Source organism: Sphaeramia orbicularis, chromosome 6 (genome assembly GCF_902148855.1).
Source record: "Sphaeramia orbicularis chromosome 6, fSphaOr1.1, whole genome shotgun sequence".
In the NCBI taxonomy this organism is placed as follows: domain Eukaryota; kingdom Metazoa; phylum Chordata; class Actinopteri; order Kurtiformes; family Apogonidae; genus Sphaeramia; species Sphaeramia orbicularis.
Genome location: NC_043962.1, coordinates 23,956,247 through 23,976,925, shown reverse-complemented (window position 1 = coordinate 23,976,925; position 20,679 = coordinate 23,956,247). Strand labels below are relative to the sequence as shown.

The 20,679-nt window shown below is 39.4% G+C and overlaps 2 protein-coding genes across 2 annotated transcripts; one reads left to right on the top strand and one right to left on the bottom strand.

Annotated features, from left to right (window-relative positions):
• The first annotated feature begins 8,413 nt into the window (after window positions 1-8,413).
• rag1 (recombination activating 1) lies at window positions 8,414-15,047 on the top strand. The gene is made up of 4 exons (XM_030136819.1): window positions 8,414-8,501; window positions 9,414-9,770; window positions 9,881-11,007; window positions 11,847-15,047. The coding sequence occupies exons 1-4, from the start codon at window positions 8,443-8,445 to the stop codon at window positions 13,589-13,591; spliced, it is 3,288 nt and encodes a 1,095-aa protein (XP_029992679.1). The 5' UTR covers window positions 8,414-8,442; the 3' UTR covers window positions 13,592-15,047.
• Window positions 15,048-17,491: 2,444 nt separating this feature from the next.
• Window positions 17,492-19,096, bottom strand: rag2 (recombination activating gene 2). Its single transcript, XM_030137023.1, has one exon. It carries the CDS (start codon window positions 19,094-19,096, stop codon window positions 17,492-17,494), a length of 1,605 nt encoding a protein of 534 aa, XP_029992883.1.
• Window positions 19,097-20,679: the final 1,583 nt, after the last annotated feature.

Here is a 20,679-nt window from a genome sequence, read left to right as displayed (position 1 = left end):
AATAAGCAGATCTACGTGCGGGAAAAGAGCCCTTTGTGTTTGGTGGGAAGTTAAGACTAGGGACAGTTGGGGGTTAGAGTTGACAGACAACAGCGCTGCTCTTTTCACACTCCTTGACACATAATGGGACCAATTTCTCTCTCTACATCTCTCCCTAGTGGCCATGATTTGCTCATTACATTGATGGAGGGTGACTAGGGAAGGGAGGGAGGGAGGAAGGGGAAGAAAGAGAAAGGAGAGAGTGACCATTTAACAGACAAATAGCCGCAATTCAGCATTATTTTTGAGTAGACTTGAGAACTATACAGGTGTAACTCACTTATTAAAGCACAGGTGTCAAACATGCCGTCTGGGGGCCAAATCTGGCCCGCTAAAGGCTTCAATCTGCACTGTAAGACCAGATAGTCGAGTTTACTTCAAAAATCTCAGGTAACTCGTTGTCTTAAAAAATGTAAGTAATGAGTAATAAAAACTTGAGTGTATTAGACATAAATGCTTGATTTGAATGGAATTGCTATTTTAAGTACAACACACTAAATGCCAAGTTAATTTATCTTAAAATTTATTACAATGTCAATTGCTTTGTATGATCATTAGACTTAATATAATCAGTTCATTTTACTCAATTCCAAGTTAATCTGAATTAAAGTCTTTTGCGACACACAGTGCTTTGTGTATTCATTCAACTTAATATATTGTGGCATAGATGGAAAAAGATAAAGAAGCTCACTTCAAGTCATCTGCCAGCACAGGAAGTGCATTTAATTTAGCATATCCTTGGGATTTCCATTGTATGGATGTAATTCAAGATGAACAGTAAAGTCATTGTTCTTCCTATGGCTCTGACTCATGGTGCAGCTCTACAAAAATACAAAAACAAACACAAAAAGGCCAATAAACACTGCCATACACACATTAAGTCCAAATGAACACTAACACCACAACCCCGCTGAACCCCTGCACAGAAAAAGAACACATTTTGGACAACATGCCCAATACCCACAATGCAATGCAGTTATAAAAAGGTGTGGTCATGACTAAAACTTAGTGATTTAAATCCATTCAACTTAAACTGTTTTGTACTTTCGACTATGTCTACAAATTAGTAGAATATACTTAACATTTTATAGTAATGTCATTAAACTTAAATCATTTAAGTACATTGTAATTAAAGCATTTTAGTAAATACAACTTCTGGGCTTACAGTGTGGTCCATGGGATGAATTTGTGAAATGCAAAAATTACACTGAAGATATTAACGATCAAAGATGTTAGAATCATTTTAGGTCAATTCAACCTAAAGTGGATCAGACTAGTAAAGTATTATCATAATAACCTATAAATAATGAAAACTGCTAATTTTTCTCTTTGTTTTAGATAAAAAAAAAGTTACATTTCACAAAAAGGTTTACATTTACAGACTAACCTTTTACAAAAAAATGTGAATGACCTGAAATGTCCTAACAGATGTATATGTGGAATTTTAAAAATATTCTCTGTGTTATTTAATGTTTTGTGTATTTGTAGATCAACTGTGATCTGTACGTTGTTATGCAAATGTATAAATGATTAACTAAGGCGTAATATTGTTAACATTGCACTTTGAATTTTCAGGTTGTTCATATTTGTTCATGTTATGTTCAAGGACAGTTCATAGATTTAAACATTTTCATTACAGAATTTTACTTTTTTCACTCGAAAGTTCGTATACTCTTATATATATTATTTTACTGGTCCGGCCCACTTTATATCATATTGAACTGGATGTGGCCCCTGAATTAAAATGAGTTTGACACCCCTGTATTAAAGTATTTAACGACTTGCCAAAAAATGGGAAAAAAAAAAAAAGTTATTTGCGGGCTACTATCTTTCAGCTAACAGACCTTCTGTGTAAACCTTGGGAGAAGAGGAATAATACATGGTTAAACACCAGACAAATCCAGTGAGAGGAGGTTTATGTGACTGGAGGTCCCCTGGCATTAAGGGTACTGCTCCTCAATCAGGGAAATCTACATTTAATTAAGACAGAATTAAAGAGCATTGTTATTTTGATTAAAGACACTGGTGTTGATTCCCCACTCTACTCTACTGCTCCTGAATCTGGCTTAGGGTTTAATTTCATTTGGTTTACTGCAAGTGGATCAACATCCATCTGGATTGTCTGTTAAAATACAGGTTTTTTCCTGAGTGCTATACTGTAAACTACCACAGTGTTCTTACTTTTATCCCTGCATGTCATTAACCTCTGTGTGGCCTATGTCGCAACAAAAATAGGTTTTTACTTTTCTATTTCTTTCTTTTTTTTTTTTTAAGCATTCTTAAATTGGACACAGAGTTGCTATATCTTAAGTTGCTCCCCATATTGTCTAACTCACCAGAAGAGAGGAGATGAATGGAATGGGTCCAAAACCAAAATAACTCTGCAGTGCCTCAGGGAAAGTTTTAATGCAAGACTTGGAACGAATTAATACGGTCCCAAGACTAGACTATCCAATAAAATGAATATTTGGATAGCTGGACATGGATGATATTGTGGTGTCACTTCTGTCAGCAGCTTGTGGGGGATGTTATTTGTAGAAGCTGTGATGTTGTGTTGTGTCTCCGCTCTCTGTTAAAGCTCCATCAGTCAGGATGAGCTGACAACAAACGCAGCAGAGTCATACAGGGTCACACAAGGCCTCAAGACAGCATCCCTCAACTCAGCTGTCCCCCGGCTGTCACTGTGTGATTATAAACACGTTAACCTGTGGTACAGAGGGAGGCAGAGCCGGTAATTAATCACCTCATTGGAATAATCACATAATTGATTATTAGCCAAACCTGAGGAGAGGGTGAAAGGAGAGGAATGAGTGGAAGGGGGGAAGCGAGACTTTGAGAGAGACAGACGTAGAGAGATGAATGAGAGTGATCTGAGTAGTGGGGTAAGGGGTTTGTTCTGGCAGGTAGTTTTGACGAATAGCTCCGCATTGAAGTCTTCCTGTTTGAGTATTAATCTACCAACACCGGGATGAGGGATGGGAGATGTGGACAGTGGGACGCGACTCAGGAAGAACCGGGATGAAGCTGCGGACGTGCAATGAAAATGCAATTAAAATTTGCATAGCCAACGCACAATGTATTGCACACAACACTCGCCCTCTTTACCCTGAATAAAATCACAATGCTGCTTACATTCTTCATGACATTTCAAAATATCATGCTCCAGTTTTGGTTTGGTCTATTCAAATGTAGACAACGTTGACATTTCATCGGCAATGAGACAGATACCGAAGGTGCTGAGGCATTCATTCATTGCCCACTTTTGTTATTGACACTTTTCCTTAAGCTGTCATGTGACTTGAGCTGTCAGAGGGTCTCTTCTGGACCTTTGGCTTACATAGTTCTGCCTGGGAGGCTTGATCTCTTCCCCCCTTTCCTTGTCACAGCCTACAATCAGCCTTAAGCCCTTTTGTGTTCTCCACTCTGAGTTAAGCCTGTTATCCTGTGCAACTCCTTTACACAAGATCACTACTATATCCCTCGTTCTCTGTCTTTCACCTCTTGCACCTTCGCTCTTTTCACTCCTCTGTGTCGTTCTGTCTTTTTGTTTTAACACACAAGCTCAAAAGTAATGATGCTGAAGTTTCTAAAGTTGGTAGTGGTGGATGTCCCTTAGTCAGCTACAAAAAACTAACATAATACAGACCTCCAGGCCCTCTCGACTACTTTATTCTTCCCAAACACATGTACTACTCATGTCACACTCCCACTCATCCCTCTTACCACAAACACCTGCTATACTCTCACACAAATTGCCCACTGGTGTTGTTTGGATTCATGAACACTCCTTCCTGCTGTAAAGCATCCTTTCAGTGGTGCATTGCACACTCCTGCATGTCCTCCTGAACTGCAACCCTCTACTCCCCCAGGGACAGCTCCTCACATTCATAACACCGCGCTCCATGCCAGGTGGCTGTCTCCACAAGTTCTCTTTCTCATAAATCAGACTGTCTTTGAGTTGATCAATAACAAGTCAATTAGCAGGCACAGAGAGATGAGGGTCTCAGGGGGTCACCGCTTGTTTGTCAGGCAGACATCTGCAGCTCCGTCCCTGTCTGTCACTGAGCTAGGTGTGTTGTTTACCTTGGAAACATGTGGTTACCAGGCGATCATAAATGTAAATATCAACTATAAATAGACCTGGAACATGTCACAGCAATCTATTATTTGCTTGCTCTGGTAATATATAAAGAATATGCACTGCTAATCTCCCAGCTGTTACTGGTGGATGTAAATAGGGTTACAAAACATCACGGTAACACTTTATTTGAAGGTCTAGTTTATAATGCATTAAGAGCACATTCATAAGACATTATAATGCATTTATAAGGCATTATAAAAGTCATTACAACAGTTTATGATCATGTACAACAACTTATACCAAGGTTAATAAAGTATTATAAGTGTAGGCATAATGTATTATAAATTCAGCTTTCATTATGTTTTATACATCCATACCAAAGTGACAACAGTGTTTGAAGGAAGAATCTCCAGTCCTGGGTTACAGAACACATTATAATTATCATAACTCTAGTCACTTATAAAGGGTTACATAACATGGTACTTTACTACCCATTGCACATTAAATGTAAATTAAGCTTATGGTTTGTTCTTGAAAGTGCAGTGTTTAGTTCCTCAGATGCTTGGTTTTAAGTTAAACATTATCGGATAAACATTGGGGGATTTGGATTCTGGAACAGAAGCAGTGTGAAGGAATTTAGTTTTTTAGGTGGGGAATTTTTATTAGGTTTTGTCACTGGTCCCTATACCCATCTATTTTAGGGACTTCATTTTTATTTAAAAAAAAAAAAAAAAAAAGTATGTGTTTGAATTAGCAAAGATTTAGAGCTGCCACATTATTCTTTATTTATGTATAAAGCAGCATGTAACACTTCTATTTACTGTCTTTGTTCTTTTAATGTTTTGTTTTTGCAAAATAAAGAGTTATTAAGAACACTTTGATGTATAATTTTACACTTTACTCAGAGCCAGCAGATCCTGCTCATACGTCATCATACTTGTGTTATAATATCATACAATTGATAATAACCTTAGACAGTGTTGTCACTTTACTAAAAGCTGTTAAAGTCATCCTGTAACTTATTATTGATGTTTATAAGGCATTATTCAATTTCAAAAACTACATGTCACAGCAGTTCTCTGTGTCTTCATAACTGGCTACAGTTATGATGGTTATAATGTGTTCTGTAACCCAGGACTGGAGATTCTTCCTTCAAACACTGTTGTCACTTTGGTATGGATGTATAAAACATAATGAAAGCTGAATTTATAATACATTATGCCTACACTTCCAATACTTTATTAACCTTGGTATAAGTTGTTGTACATGATCATAAACTGTTGTAATGACTTTTATAATGCCTTATAAATGCATTATAATGTCTTATGAATGTGCACTTAATGCATTATAAACTAGACCTTCAAATAAAGTGTTACCAACATGACATTTGCCACTTTATTTTCTTGTTTTTCAGCATTTCTTGTAGATAAATACATAGAAAAAAACATAAAAATAGACAACAGATCTACCACTGCTGTCTAAGGTCACACTAGACCATATGAATCAAATATGAGCTTCAAAACCTGCCAGTATTTATCCTGCTCCCCTGTTAAGTTGACAAGAGTGGGAGAGACCCAACTGTTGTTTGGTGCCCACTGACTGTGTATCTAATGACTTGGGTAGCAAATCCAAAGCAACAGCAACGGGCTCCCATGGCGAATACACCAGATTAATCCCCGGGATAATTACAAACAAGAATGAGCTTGGGCAAATACTCCCCATACCTACTGAGAAATTACATCAAATGATGCTGTATAATTAAAACTCATTTTGGATAGCGACAGAAAGACAGCGTTAGAGGAAATTAGTAAAATGCGAAGCCTAAATGATGACATATATAACAAACAAAGCAGATCACAGCATCAAGAGACGGACAAAATGCAATACATACAATGCAGTATAAGTCATAGCCAAGAGTTTTGTAATGTAACACTATTATACCTCATACATCCTATAGTTTGACTCATGTTAGGTTCAGGTAGTGACTATACCTGACCAATCTGCACCTCTGTAAGCTGCTGGTACAAATACTAAAATAGAGCTGGCCGGAAGTGAAGATGACTCAGTCAGTGGCAGCAGCCAAAATACTGGTGAATTAGTCACAAATGCAGTGAGAGGATTATGTTAGAATAGTACAATAAGCAGAATGGCAATAATAACTATTACTCTTAAAACTAAAACAATTTTCTGCTTGGTATTTATTTCTGTCACTTTTTTGTCTTTCTTTTGTATCTTGCTTTGTGTTTTTGTTTCCCAGTAAATACAGTACTAACATCTTTCAATCAACCCCCATGCACACACATGCGCATAACACCTAAATATATCAAATGAATCTAGCAAATTATTATTTTGCATCTTCATCATTAATACCATAATTAACCTCTTGTCATCATAATGATCAACTTTAATATTTTTTTATTTTATCAACACTGTCAAGTGATGTTAATGAATTATTATACATTTTTTTATATATCAGTTTGTGAAATTATACCTTTTTTTTTGCTCATTAATGCACATTTAGATGAAGAATGTCAGTACTGTATTTCTGCCTTTTTTTTTCTTTAACCTGTTCAACCCTGACCATATTTTCAGGGGAAAAACGCCTAAAAAGACATACCCAAAGTAAACGAAGAATTACTTATAATGCTTATAATAACAAGGTTCATATGGATGTTCTTGGTGTCTATGGACATTTAGAGACCTCACAGAATCTATTCCCATTGTCTAAAATATTGTATCTATTACTATGCCTGAATAAACTGTAACAAACTAAAAGAGAAATTACAATTTTTTTTATCCTCGCCTGTTTTTTTTTGGCTGGAATGATGATGATATGCATAAATTAATTGTTCGTGTCGGAGATTTTTGATAGCGTATATTTCACCCCACAAAGATTAAAAATCATGTTTGAACATTAAAGTTTGCACTAAAATACACTTTTGATGTACTTTTATTAACATTAGGGTCTAAACTTTGAGCAAAAGTTGAAAAAAACATCCATTGTCCTGATTTATTATATTTTTATAGTAGATGAATATTAATATAATTTTTTCGGCCCGCAGGCGGGCTGACAGGGCTAAGCAGTGCATTTAACCCTTTCATGCATAGTGGTCCCTATAGTGACTCCAGTTGTTCTCTTGTATATTCATGGGTTTTGTTGTTTTATTTGCATATCAGCCAACACAGTGGATGCTTATGCACCATCTCATACACTGCAATTGATACAATGACTGTAAGTTTGCTGTTGTTGATAAACCTGATCTGCAGTAACATGTTTGAGTGTAAATCAATTGCTAGTTGTTATTAGACTGTAATTAACAGTTTTCTTAAAAGGTTTTTTTTTTTGGCATATTATCTCCATAGAGTGAGTAATAACTAGTATTAGAGTATGATAAAATGTGACAAAATATCAGATTAGCTGCATTAGAAAAGTTTTTATTTCATAGTTTTCACACAGTATATCACTTTCCATTATTGTGTTTGAAATACATGTTTCTTTGCTTCAAAATATTAAACGCATTATGTCCAGCCGAGTTGACATTTTTGTAATGCCATAAAAAACAGGTTCATTACAAAAATTTCAGTCACATTTGTTTCATCATGCCCAAAGAGGAATAAAAACACTCAGGAAAAAAACTTGAGTAAGGTTCTCATAATTTATCCATCAAAGGGTTAATTTATTCCATGATATGTTGCTTTTCAGTACAACAGTTGTCTTTTTGTACGTTGAATTGCGTCTCATCTTCTGCCACACCGAGGCCACCTGGATGAGTTAAAACTACACTGAAGGTGCAGAGAATTGTCTCCAGCTGATTATTGTGGTGGTGATAGAAAGTTGTTTGTTTGGGGTTTGCTGTTGGATTCAGTAGATGCACATGTTTGCAACTGTTTCATTGGGTTTGACCTTGTTTTTTTTTTTCCTAAATCAGCTGCCTGCATCAGGTGGCAGGAGTTGACTGTTGGTCCCATCAGAGGAAGGGTATAAATACAGGCCACAAAGAGGGAGACAGGGGCAAATCCCACTGTATGGAGCCACATCTCCTGGTTACAGATGCCCGAAGCTGTGACAGAATTCAAACATATACAGTATTGTGCATAGTGGCCTGGCTCCAGGGCTTCCCTTGTGAACCCATGCAGAGAGAACCCCCAGGGGAGGTGACGCCAGCTGAGACTGAAAAACAAGGTAAGAGCCCAGCTGACACACATGCACACAGGCTCAGCTGTTTCTCTCAGAGGAGAGTTCAGCATGTGAAGTACACACACCGCCAGAAAATGTAGGAGTCTGCCAGATTCAAGCCTCCCAGGGAGAAAACATAGTGCAAATGCCGAAAAGATGGATAGATGGAAGATTCCTCAGAGTGTGCACTATAGGTGTGCAATGGTAAGACTCGACAATGGATGTAATAGTTTTTAAGATTGTGTGACTGCTTTATTGTCTGAACTGATAATGGAACGTAGATAGTATTGGGGAGATGAAATAAGGCCTGTCACAGTGTTGTTCAGTGCAGCAGTATCATTGATCTTAGCAGCGCCATATCATACAAACACTTGGCAGTTGAAATATGACTCCTAAATAAAACTCTGCTGTTTTTGGAATAATTCTTTATGATTTTTATTCAATATGATGTTTTCTTGTTTTCTTTTCCCTCCTGTTTGGTCAATATCTATGTATTATGAAATAAGTTTCCTGTGTCTCCAATCTTTCCCCTGCATTTAAAATGCCAGTCTAAGGCTCCCGGGGCTCCAATTCTTTTTCCAGCCAAGAAAATGACTAATATAAATGATTGACAGCCTTGCAGGGATAAGGTTGCCCATTTAGCAAACTCGCTGTGTCAAAGGAAAAAAGTCACAACAGCTCCCTGAGCGATGGGATTGGAGATGAGAGAAATGAAGATTTTGGTGCCGTATCGATCCCTGATGCTTGTCTCATGCATTTTACACAAGATCTAAATGCCACTTATGGTATAATACAGCACTCTAGGTCAGGGCTCAGTGTTCTCTGTTCAGTGGGATTTCAGGGTACTTGATGTATAAATTCAACAGGAATCACGTATAGCTGTTAGATTGTGTCATGGGCTCAATGCTGAGAAGACACTAGGGATTTGAACCCTCGAATCTATTCTGTTTCCATCACTGGGTGTTTCATGGATAGCTGATTTTTTTCCTTTACCTCTCCTCTCCTCTCCTCTCCTCTCCTCTCCTCTCCTCTCCTCTCCTCTCCTCTCCTCTCCTCTCCTCTCCTCTCCTCTCCTCTCCTCTCCTCTCCTCTCCTCTCCTCTCCTCTCCTCTCCAGGGTCTCCAGTATAAGTTGCATCATGGCAGAGGCGAGCCAGGAGACAGATGGCCTCAGATCCTCAGTGCCGGCTGAGCTCCACCATCCCCACTCTAAGTACTCTCAGTGGAAGTTTAAACTGTTTAGGGTAAAGTCCATAGAGAAGGCCCCTCTGCCCAGTGAGACACAACCTGAAAAAGGAGCCTTGTCAGGGATCTCGCCTCCTGCAGCTCCAAATATAGAGGAAGATAATGGTGTGGGTCCGGGGAGTGTTATGAGATTGTGTCTGGGGGGGAAAAGCAAAGAAAATGTGGAGGGTCCAGGCCGGAGGGTAGATGTGAAGCTCCAGGAAATGGACACCCACATGAACCACCTCAGGTTAGACCTATTTTTCACTCTTCTACCCTATAAACTGTTCAATGTGTCTTACTATACTGTGTGTCTGTCTACGGATCTCACCACAGTGGCCTTTTTTCCTGTCGTTGTAGGTGTCTGTGTCGTCTATGTGGAAAAGCTCTGAGGAAAGTCAAAGGACCGGTGCATGATGTTCAAGCGGCTCTAGAAAAGTCAAGCATTAGTGGCTTTCGTAAAATGGGCTGCAAATTCACAAGCTGGCCCGAGATCATCTTGAACGTCTTTAAAGTGGATGTGAGAGAAGATACAGAAGCCATTCAGCCTGTTTCTTTCTGTCATCGCTGCTGGATGGTGGCGATGCGAGGAGGCGGTGTTTGCAGCTTGGTCCCAGTGAGAGTCCCAGAGTGGAAACCACACTCTTCACTGTGCCACCTTTGTTTCCCCAAAAAGACTTCGTTCCAGAGAACTGGGAGGAAGAAGAGGAAAGCCCTTCCCAGAGCTCATAGCTTAGCTAAAAGGGCCAGGTGGGAACACAGTGACAGTATTGCCATTGGTGACAACAGAGTTTTGAGACCATTTGGAGAACTATACCATAGTCCAGTGGCCAAGGGCTGGAAAAAAACAGGTATCCAAAGAGCTCAGTGGGTACGGAACATCACCCACTGCCAGAAAGACCACCTGAGTACCAAGCTGATATCCGAGAGGCTCCCTGTTGACTTCCTTGTTTCTTTCACCTGCTTGGTGTGTGACCACCTGCTCTCTGACCCAGTTCAGTCTCCCTGTGGGCACCTCTTCTGCCGCAGCTGTATCATAAAATATATCCATGTGCTGGGACCTCACTGCCCGGCCTGCAACCTGTCCTGTACGTCTGATGACCTAATCCCACCTGCAAAAATCTTTTTATCAGCCTTGCATTCTCTGCCTCTGCTCTGCCCCAGAGGCAGCTGTGGACAGCAGGTAAAGCTCGACTCATTTAAGGCTCACTGTCTGCATCACGACTTAGATGACCAGAATCCAAAGCAGTCATCACAACTTGACTACCTGCTAATCAATAAAGGGGGAAGACCCCGTCAACACTTGCTATCTCTTACTCGTCGTGCACAAAAGCATCGGCTGAAGGAACTGAAGTGCCAGGTGAAGGCGTTTGCAGACAAAGAGGAAGGTGGCGACCTGAAGTCTGTGTGTCAGACGCTGTTTCTACTCGCACTGAGGTCTGCAAATGAACACCGACAGGCAGATGAGCTGGAGGCTCTAATGCAAGGTAGGGAGCTATTACAAAGCTTTTGTTCAATCAAGATAACTCTGCATTGCCAAAAAAAAGTTAAGCAAAGACAAATGAAAATTATGATAGTGTTTGCTCATTAATATTTCTGCCTAACTTAGTCATCTCATAAATAACAATGAGTTGAAAAGTTCAGTGTTGGGAAGAGATGAGAAAGTTCTCTTTGCTTTTGCTTGAAAATCATTTCATTATTGTCCATCTCTGCTGAAGCGCCATGGTTACACATCCAGCCCTTCCCTCCATCCCTCCCTTGCTCCCACTCTTACTCTCTGTCTGCTTGTCTGTCAGTCTCTCATTCTCACACTCCCTTTAATGCACAATAACAACTCTTGTGAAGGGGCTGTTAGAATCAAAACAACATCAGCAGCTCTTGTATCTGCAAATTACACAGACAGCACCATCCTCCTCTCTGGGGAATAGAAGCCAGCTGGTGTCTGTTTTCATCTGCAGCCAATACATCACTTTTGCCAGCTTCACTGATTCACCCTCTGTCCCCTTATAACATTTGAAAATTAGGAAATATTGGATTTTGTAATCATGGGCTCGTGGGCTTTTGACAATGATACATTCACATTTGGGTGTTAAATTTGCCATTCTCTCTGTCTCATAGTATAAATGACTCCAAATGCAGGATATCAAATGAGGAAATGTTGGATGCTTCAGTTCTTTTCAAAGCACAAGAAATGGGTTTCTATCATTCAGTATTAAATAATTCTCTTCGTGTCTCAGTCGCTTCCTCTCGCTTTCTTTTTGTATTTTCATTTTTATTTTGCGCCTTTCTGTCTCTCTGAAACTTTTTTTTTTCTCTTTCTCTGCAGGCAGAGGCTTTGGTTTGCATCCTGCTGTGTGTCTGGCCATCCGGGTCAACACTTTCCTGAGCTGCAGCCAGTATCACAAAATGTATCGGACTGTCAAAGCCACCAGTGGCCGCCAGATCTTTCAGCCTTTGCACACCCTCCGAGCTGCAGAGAAGGAGCTGCTGCCTGGCTTTCACCAGTTTGAATGGCAGCCAGCTCTCAAGAATGTGTCTACATCTTGCAATGTTGGCATTATTAATGGGCTTGCTGGATGGACTTCTACAGTGGATGACTCCCCGGCTGACACAATCACACGGCGCTTTCGCTATGATGTGGCACTGGTATCAGCATTAAAGGATCTGGAGGAGGACATCATGGAAGGGCTGCAAGAGAGTGGGATGGAAGACAGTGCATGCACCTCGGGCTTCAGTGTTATGATCAAAGAATCATGTGATGGAATGGGTGATGTGAGCGAGAAGCACGGTGGAGGACCTGTTGTTCCCGAGAAGGCTGTTCGTTTCTCTTTCACGATTATGTCTGTGTCTGTCAAGGCAGAAGGAGAGGAGGAGGTTAGCATCTTCACAGAGCCAAAGCCAAACTCAGAACTGTCTTGTAAGCCCCTCTGCCTCACATTTGTGGATGAATCCGACCACGAGACACTCACAGCTGTCTTGGGGCCCATAGTTGCAGAGCGTACTGCTATGAAAGAGAGCAGGCTTATCATATCCATAGGTGGCCTCCCTCGGTCCTTCCGCTTCCACTTCCGAGGCACAGGATACGATGAGAAGATGGTCCGTGAGATGGAGGGCCTTGAGGCTTCGGGTTCCTCTTACGTCTGCACGCTGTGTGACACCACTCGAACAGAGGCCTCTCAGAACATGGTGCTGCACTCCATCACCCGCAGTCATGATGAAAACCTAGAACGCTATGAAATTTGGAGAACCAACCCTTTTTCAGAGTCCGTAGATGAACTGAGAGACAGAGTCAAAGGGGTCTCTGCTAAACCATTCATGGAGACCCAGCCTACACTGGATGCATTACACTGTGACATTGGTAATGCTATTGAGTTCTACAAAATCTTTCAGGATGAAATAGGTGAGGTGTATCGAAAGGTCAACCCTAGCCGGGAGGAACGACGCAGCTGGAGGGCAGCTTTAGATAAACAGCTGAGGAAGAAGATGAAGCTTAAACCAGTAATGAGGATGAATGGGAACTATGCCCGCAAGCTAATGACCCAGGAGACTGTGGAGGTGGTGTGTGAGTTGGTGCCCTCGGAGGAGAGGAGGGAGGCCCTGAGGGAGCTGATGAGGCTCTACCTGCAGATGAAACCTGTGTGGCGTGCCACCTGCCCTGCAAAAGAATGCCCTGACCAACTGTGCCGCTACAGCTACAACTCCCAGAGCTTTGCTGACCTTCTTTCCACTACATTCAAATACAGGTACAATGGAAAGATAACCAACTACCTGCACAAGACCTTGGCTCACGTCCCTGAAATCATAGAGAGAGATGGATCCATAGGAGCCTGGGCCAGTGAAGGAAACGAGTCAGCAAACAAACTCTTCAGGCGTTTTCGGAAAATGAATGCACGCCAGTCCAAGGCCTTTGAGCTCGAGGATGTGTTGAAACACCACTGGCTCTACACTTCCAAGTTCTTGCAGAAGTTCATGGAGGCTCACAAGGACTCTGTTAAAGCTCTGCAAGCCACCTTTGACCCAGTGGAGACTCGGGAAGATGAGGATTTGTCTCTGGACTTTAATGATTTTTGAAGTGTTTAGATTTGATTAATTTCATGTCAGTTGCTTCATAAACCTGTATGTGTACGATAGACTAGTTCAATAAGTACAATAAAATGTAAACAATTCACATTCAACATAACTCTTACAGCCCAAATTAACATTATTTTCATATTTCCTTGTGTCTATTCTACTAGATTTGATTATTTGCATTGCATTTAGTTGTTGCTAAAAGTTGCAAAACAAGTAAACTTGCAGTGTTGCTCTTTTAGCTCTTAGTTACTTACTACAGAGCGGATATGGGACAGCAGAAGAATATAGATATTTTTCCTCGCACTTAGCAGGAAAGCTCTTTTTTTGTCTTCACCTTCTGTGAAATATGGTGCAGTTTATTGTATTGCAAGGATATGACACATTTATGAATTTATATAGAGAGGATATTTATGGAAACAGATGAAAGCGCTGTAAGTCATGGAGGGAAATTGTGTTAAAAAGACCACATTTGTGGCCACTGTATTAATATATCATTTGAGCTGGAACAAAATGCAATCACGGAGACCCAAATGTTCTTTGTTTCATGAGTGCCCTCAGAAAAAGATTACTTTAGTGCTTTATCGTGGGATCCCTGAGGGGCAGAATAGATGCCAGGTCACTTTGAACCAATTTTTATCTCTTTTAGTTTTTGCACAGTGGAGGATAGATGATACTTATTTGAATTCATCACATAAAATAAGGCATATACTGACCTTTTTGTTGATACCATAAAAATACAGTATGGTCCATTACAAGGCTTAATACCCCATGGACTCTCAGGCAGCCTGGGATTTTTCTTAAGTTCTCAGCATAACCTGGTGCTTTTTCTTTGCTGATATTTTTTCATTGCTGTGGCTGACAGTGGAGAGGGATGAGGAGCGACTAAAAAGACCTGATGTAAAACCGATTTGTTGGCATCTTTGTTTGATTGATTTATTGTATTGTCTTTTTCTGCCCTCACTATTTTCAATAGTGACAGGCAATTTTGTTTTTCTCATTTGACTGCATGTTTGATTTCATTTTTCTATCTTAATTTTACCTCTGTGACAGCTCTGAGATATTCATATTTTGCTGGATAGTTGTTACAGTCCTTCAACAACATGGTGTTTTAGAGTGCATTACACTGAAACATGCCGCATATTTGCTTTTTGCTGTAATGAATTGTATTTCCAAAATAATGGATGATGGATGATTCATAAGATTCCACTTGTTCACCTTTCCACATGCATTTCCTCATTTTGTTTTTCCATACTACACTAAATATCAGATAAACTGTTCACTGGGGTAGCAGAGAACATTCAGTAGCATGTTTATTTTGCATCATGGCACAGTATTACAATAAGATTCCACTACTTATAACATTTTGTTTATATGCTGTTGTGCAAAGTATACAGATGTTTCTACCATATCATCTGTAAAAAAAAATAATTGCATTTTGTTGTATATTGTGGAAGAAGATGTGTTTGTCCTTTTATTGACCTTTATTTCTTTGGAAGAGAATAAATAAAGATAACATTTGACTATCTTTCTTGTCTTGTCTTGTCTTGAAGTTGAAAACTCATTTTAATACACAGAAATCATCTAAATTCATTCTGTAGAGCAATAAGTAAATTTCACCATAGTCACTGATGGAATACAAATTATTTGTACAATCCCTGTTTATACAGTGGTGACCATGAACTGCAACATCGAGTTTGATTCTGTGTCTATTTCTTGTCTTTGTCTCTGTCTCTGCTCCCTCTTCCTGTTACAAATCTACCACAAATCTACCATCAAATAAAACCACACAGATAAAGGCAAGCTCATGTATTGTATAGCAGGTAAAAGAACAAAGAATAAACCCTGACAGATTAACTAAAACATCAAAACGTGTTTGAATATTAGCCATTGGTCTAACCTCAGAGTAAAATAAAGTTATACTATACACTGTACACTACATATACTGGAGGAGTTTTTTCTCCCTCTTCATGTGCCTCTGAAGTAAGTGCAGATATGCCAGACCACAGGTGTCAAACATGCGGCCCGGGGCCCAAATCTGGCCCGCCAAAGGGTCCAGTCCGGCCCTTGGGATGAATGTGTGAAATGCAAAAATTACACTAAGATATTAACAATCCTTTTAGTTCAGGTTCCACATTCAGAACAATTCAATCTCAAGTGGGTCAGACCAGTCAAATACTATCATAATAACATATAAACAGTGACAACTCCATTTTTTTTTCTTTGTAAATGCAAATATTTTCATGTATTTACACTAAAACAAAGTATAATTTCGCAAAAAATGTGAATAACCTGAACAAATATGAACAACCTGAAATGTCTTAAGAGAAGTAAGTACAATTTTAACAAGATTCTGCCTGTTACTAAATGTTTTATGTATTTCTAGATCTAATGTGATCTGTAAGTTCTAATGTACATGGGTAAATGTTTAACTGAGGCTTAATATTGTTAAAATTACACTTATTTTTTTCAGTTTGTTCATGTTATTCACATCTTTTGAAAGGATAGTTTGTAGATGTAAACCTTTACATAATGTAAATTTGCTTTTTTCACTCTAAAACAGGCGTGTCAAACTCATTTTAGTTCAGGGGTCATATTCAGCTAAATTTGATCTGCAGTGGGCCAAACCAGTAAAATAATAACATAATAATCTATAAATAATGACAACTGCAAATTTTTGTCTTTGTTCTAGTGTAAAAAAAAAACCCCATTAAATTATGAAAATACTTACTTTTATAAACTATCCCCCCCAAAAAAAAACCTGAAAAAAAAGAAATTTAAATTAAAAAATGTAAGAAAATTTAGTGCAATTTTAACAATATTATTCCTCAACTTATCATTTCTACATGTGTATTATGGATCAGATCTACAAAGACACTAAACACTGAGGAACAGGCAGAAAAATAGTTAAAATTGTGCTTAATTTTCTTTAGACATTTCAGGTTGTTCATATTTGTTCAGGTTATTCACATTTTAGTGTTACAAGATAGTTTGTAAATGTAAATATTTTCATAATTTAATTTTATTTTAGTTATTTTTTTGCACTAAAACAAAGAAAAAAAAAGTTTTTAATTCAAGATTTTTTTGGGGGGGGCTTAAGTCAAGATTTTTTTTTCTTAAGTGAAGATTTTTTTTGGCTTAATTCAAGATTTTTTTTTAACTTCATTGAAGTTTTTTTTTTTTCTTAATTCAAGATTTTTTGCTAAATTTGAGATTTTTTTTTTTTTTTTGGTTAATTCAAGATTTTTTCTTTAATTCAAGCTACATTTTTTTGCTTAATTCAATTCAAGACTGTGGAATTTTTGCGCTTGGCAAAAACATCCCAGGGGCCGAACTGGACCCTTTGGCGGGCCGCATGTTTGACACCCCTGCTTTAAAACATAGAGAAAAGTTTGGAGTTGACATTATTTATATTTTATTATGTTATTATTTTACTGGTTCGGCCCACTGCAGATTAAATTTAGCTGAATGTGGAACTGAACTATGACTCATAAAGATGGGGAAAACCCACCAAAAATAAACAATAAAAAGACAGGGAGGTTTCATTTAATTGTTTATTTCCATCACAAACAGTATTGATTACAACATCTTTTATTCTTGCATCTCTAGTTTAACTGTAATACAATGTAATATTTATACTCAAGTACTGAAATATTCAAGTATATTTGATCCTGGACAATAATGTTGCAAAGGGTAGGGAAGATTAGATGGAATAACACAAGCATCATGAACATTATACGGTGGATAAAAAACTAGACACATGTAATCATATCATGTCATGTCATATCATATACAAATTGTGTTACCAAATATAACATATTTTTCCATTTTTGTCCATTTTTTTAAAGGCTGAAAATAAACAGCATCCTTAACAGTGACCTTCTGCTGTGATCCACAACAGAATCATTCAAAGAGCCTTTTGAAAAAGCTTTTTTTGGCAGGAGACATATTTATGGTTGGAGGATTTTTCCTGCTTTTGACTTTCATGGGGGTGCGCTTCAAAGACATGACCTGTCGAGGGGGGGTCATCTCCTGGTAAGGCAGGCCTCCATGGTCCAGACAAAAGTACTTTCTGCTGCCCTGAGAGAGCTTAAGCAGTAAAGTCTCAGATAACTCCATGCACTGGGCGTGGACCCAGTGTCCCTCTTCACCTCTTGAACAGAAGATCATGGCTGGGCGGTGGAGCTCTGTGGAATAATACGGCTCCCACGTGTTCGGGTCCAGTTGACAGCCTAGGCAGCATTTGATCCAGTAGCCTGTTTGGGACACATCCTCCTCATCCTCCTCATTATATGTATCCTCTTCATCATCACTACCGTCCTGGAGCTCATGAGGCTCACGGCCAAAGTACAGCTCCTCGGAGTCTTCAAGTGGGGTAGAGTTGTCATAGTCTGTTGACTCCTGGCTGCAGCCCTGGGTTCCATCATCCTCTTTCACGCCGTCTCCTTCGGATTTAAAAGTCACTTGATAGAAGTAGTGCACGTCTGGTTGGGATGGCCTTCCTTCAGTAGGTACAGCCAGTAAGACACTTCCCTCCCCAGCGCTGCCTCCGAACCATGTCCGACTATGAATGATATCTGGAGTCCAATTTGGTGCTTCTAACGGTTCAAAGTGGATCCCTTTTTCATCCAGGATCACTGTAGTGCACTCCATCCTCTTCTGAGAGTCTGACTGATACCCACCTAAGATGATGTAGCTGTGAGTGGGGCCTGTACGAGTTACGATGGCACTCGAGACGGACAATCCGGTGTCTAGGGTCTCGCAGGAAATCAAGGGGCTTCCCTGCAGAAGTTCGACGCGCAGGCGAAAGAGTCGAGGGGGGCGGGAGTCGGAGGTGATAGAGTGACCGCCGAGGAAGTAGACACAGTCTTTTCTGGCGATGGAAACGTGGAAAGACTGTCCGTCGCAGAGATCAGGTAGAGTATGAGCTGAGGAGCACCCAAACTCCAAGTCAAACAAGAACACCTGGGGGGGGCAGTCGATTACGCTGTTCCAGCTCTCAGTGGTCCGCTCTCCTGCAGGCATGTAGGACCTCCCCCCAAACAACACACATGCCATTTTCCCTCGGCTTTGAATTATACTAAGACTGTGGCCGTATCTAGCCTCTGGGACTTCTCCTACCAGCTCTTTCTCTTTACAACGTAGAGTCAGTTTGCGATTGCAACCACGGCTATCCATGGTCAGCAGATACAGACTAGATGAGATCTCGTTATTTGGTGTGCGGCCGCCGTGGATCAGATAACTTTCTGGCAGGTCGTCATAAGGGTCAAGGCGGCAAACAGCGGGGCAACGTAATGGAGGTAGGTAGCAGGAGTCGTTGGAGAATGTTATAGGCCTCAGCTTGAGATCGCTACCTTTAATTCGCACCCCAAATACCCCGGTCGGACATGCGCGCTTGGGCCAGCCTTTCTGACCGAACAGGAGAACTTCGTCGTCCAGCTGTAGCAGAGAGCAGCCAGGCTGTATAAGGCTGGCACAGTTGACTGGAGTTAATGTTTGCAGAGTCATTTTCTGGCAGGTGCCTGCATCAAAATAAGACACAAACACAGTGAGTCAATCAGCTGTTGGTTGTTTTGACCTCAGGCTTTTAGATGAGTACTTCCTGTTATGACAGTAACACATGAATGACAGTAAGTCAGAAAAACTCAACACATGAGCTGCTTCTTTCATTGATTGCTTTCTATTTGCAATATAAAAGAATGCACACACCATGTCATCAGAATTTAAAGTGCACTTTAGTACATTTTTACCTCTTCTCGTGAAATCATTGTATTTGATTTAATCTCGACAGATAAAGTGTAACTGGGACTCAGTATGTGATCATTATACCTGGTCAAAGGTGATTACGGATGTGTATAAATAGAACTAAAAAGAAGAATGTGTCTGAAAACAAAACTATTCCAACGTCATAAGCATCAGTGTAATAAAATAATTCCCACCACTCATTAAAACCAAAGCCATAACTATTTAATAAATGAACAATTCTCAAACTCATTTTCTTAAGTGGACAGAGAGCATTAAAATCATGGTTTTGCAAGGGAAGTGACTGATCACTGATGCAGAATGACATAATATTGTGGGGCAACTTACTGTATGTTGTGCTATACTGCTGCTGCTGCTTTAATTTGTTAGAAACAATAAAGTAGCTTGACTCCCTCAGTTCGGAAAATATTAAATGTAAGTAAATACAGTTTATACTTTACAATGCACTTCATTTTGCTTTACAAACAGCACTTGCAGGAGGTGATTCACATCAGACATGTTCTACTCAATATTTACTAGAAAATGTAGACTCAATATTCTAAAAGAGAACTGTAAATGTTTATGAATTTATTAAATCCTTTGTCAATGGTATGAATGGGATGTGCATTTTAAAAAATACCTCAAACTTTTTAAATCAATATGAGTCAAGATCATGTCATTATTTCAACAACTGACATACAGTTGCAGAAAAAATTATTAGACCACCCTTGTTTTATTTAATTTCTTGTTCATTTTAATGCCTGGTACAACTAAAGGTACATTAGTTTGGACAAATATAATGATAACAATAAAAATAGCTCGTATTAGTTTAATTTCAGAGCTGAGGTCTAGACATTTTCCATGTTTCTTGATAATAACCAAAACCACTTCAGTTCTTACATCAATATCTATGGCAATGTACTGACAAAAACAGTGCTTTTAGGCATTCCATGCTTTCTTTTCTGTTTTAGTCACATGATACACACAGGAGTTAGTACTTGATTGCATAACCATTGTTTTGATGACTTTTGATGGTCTAATAATTTTTTTCTACATATGAACTTAACAGCAAAGAGTCACTTCTAGACCTAATATTAAGTCTCAGTTTGGCTGGTTTGAGTGTCAGGTTAGAAGAACAGTAACAGTCTATTTATGTATGATTTAAAAAGCCTTCCAACAATTCTATATTTATCAGAATTGCATTTTTTTTTTTTTTTTTTCCATTTTCTTACCTTACAGCCACAGCCAGGTTGCAGTGCTTGAGATCGCTTTAGTGTGAATCTTACAATCTCCAAGATACACCTACAGGGTCTTTATGTAGCCTAACTTTGACAAAGGAAGACAGTGAA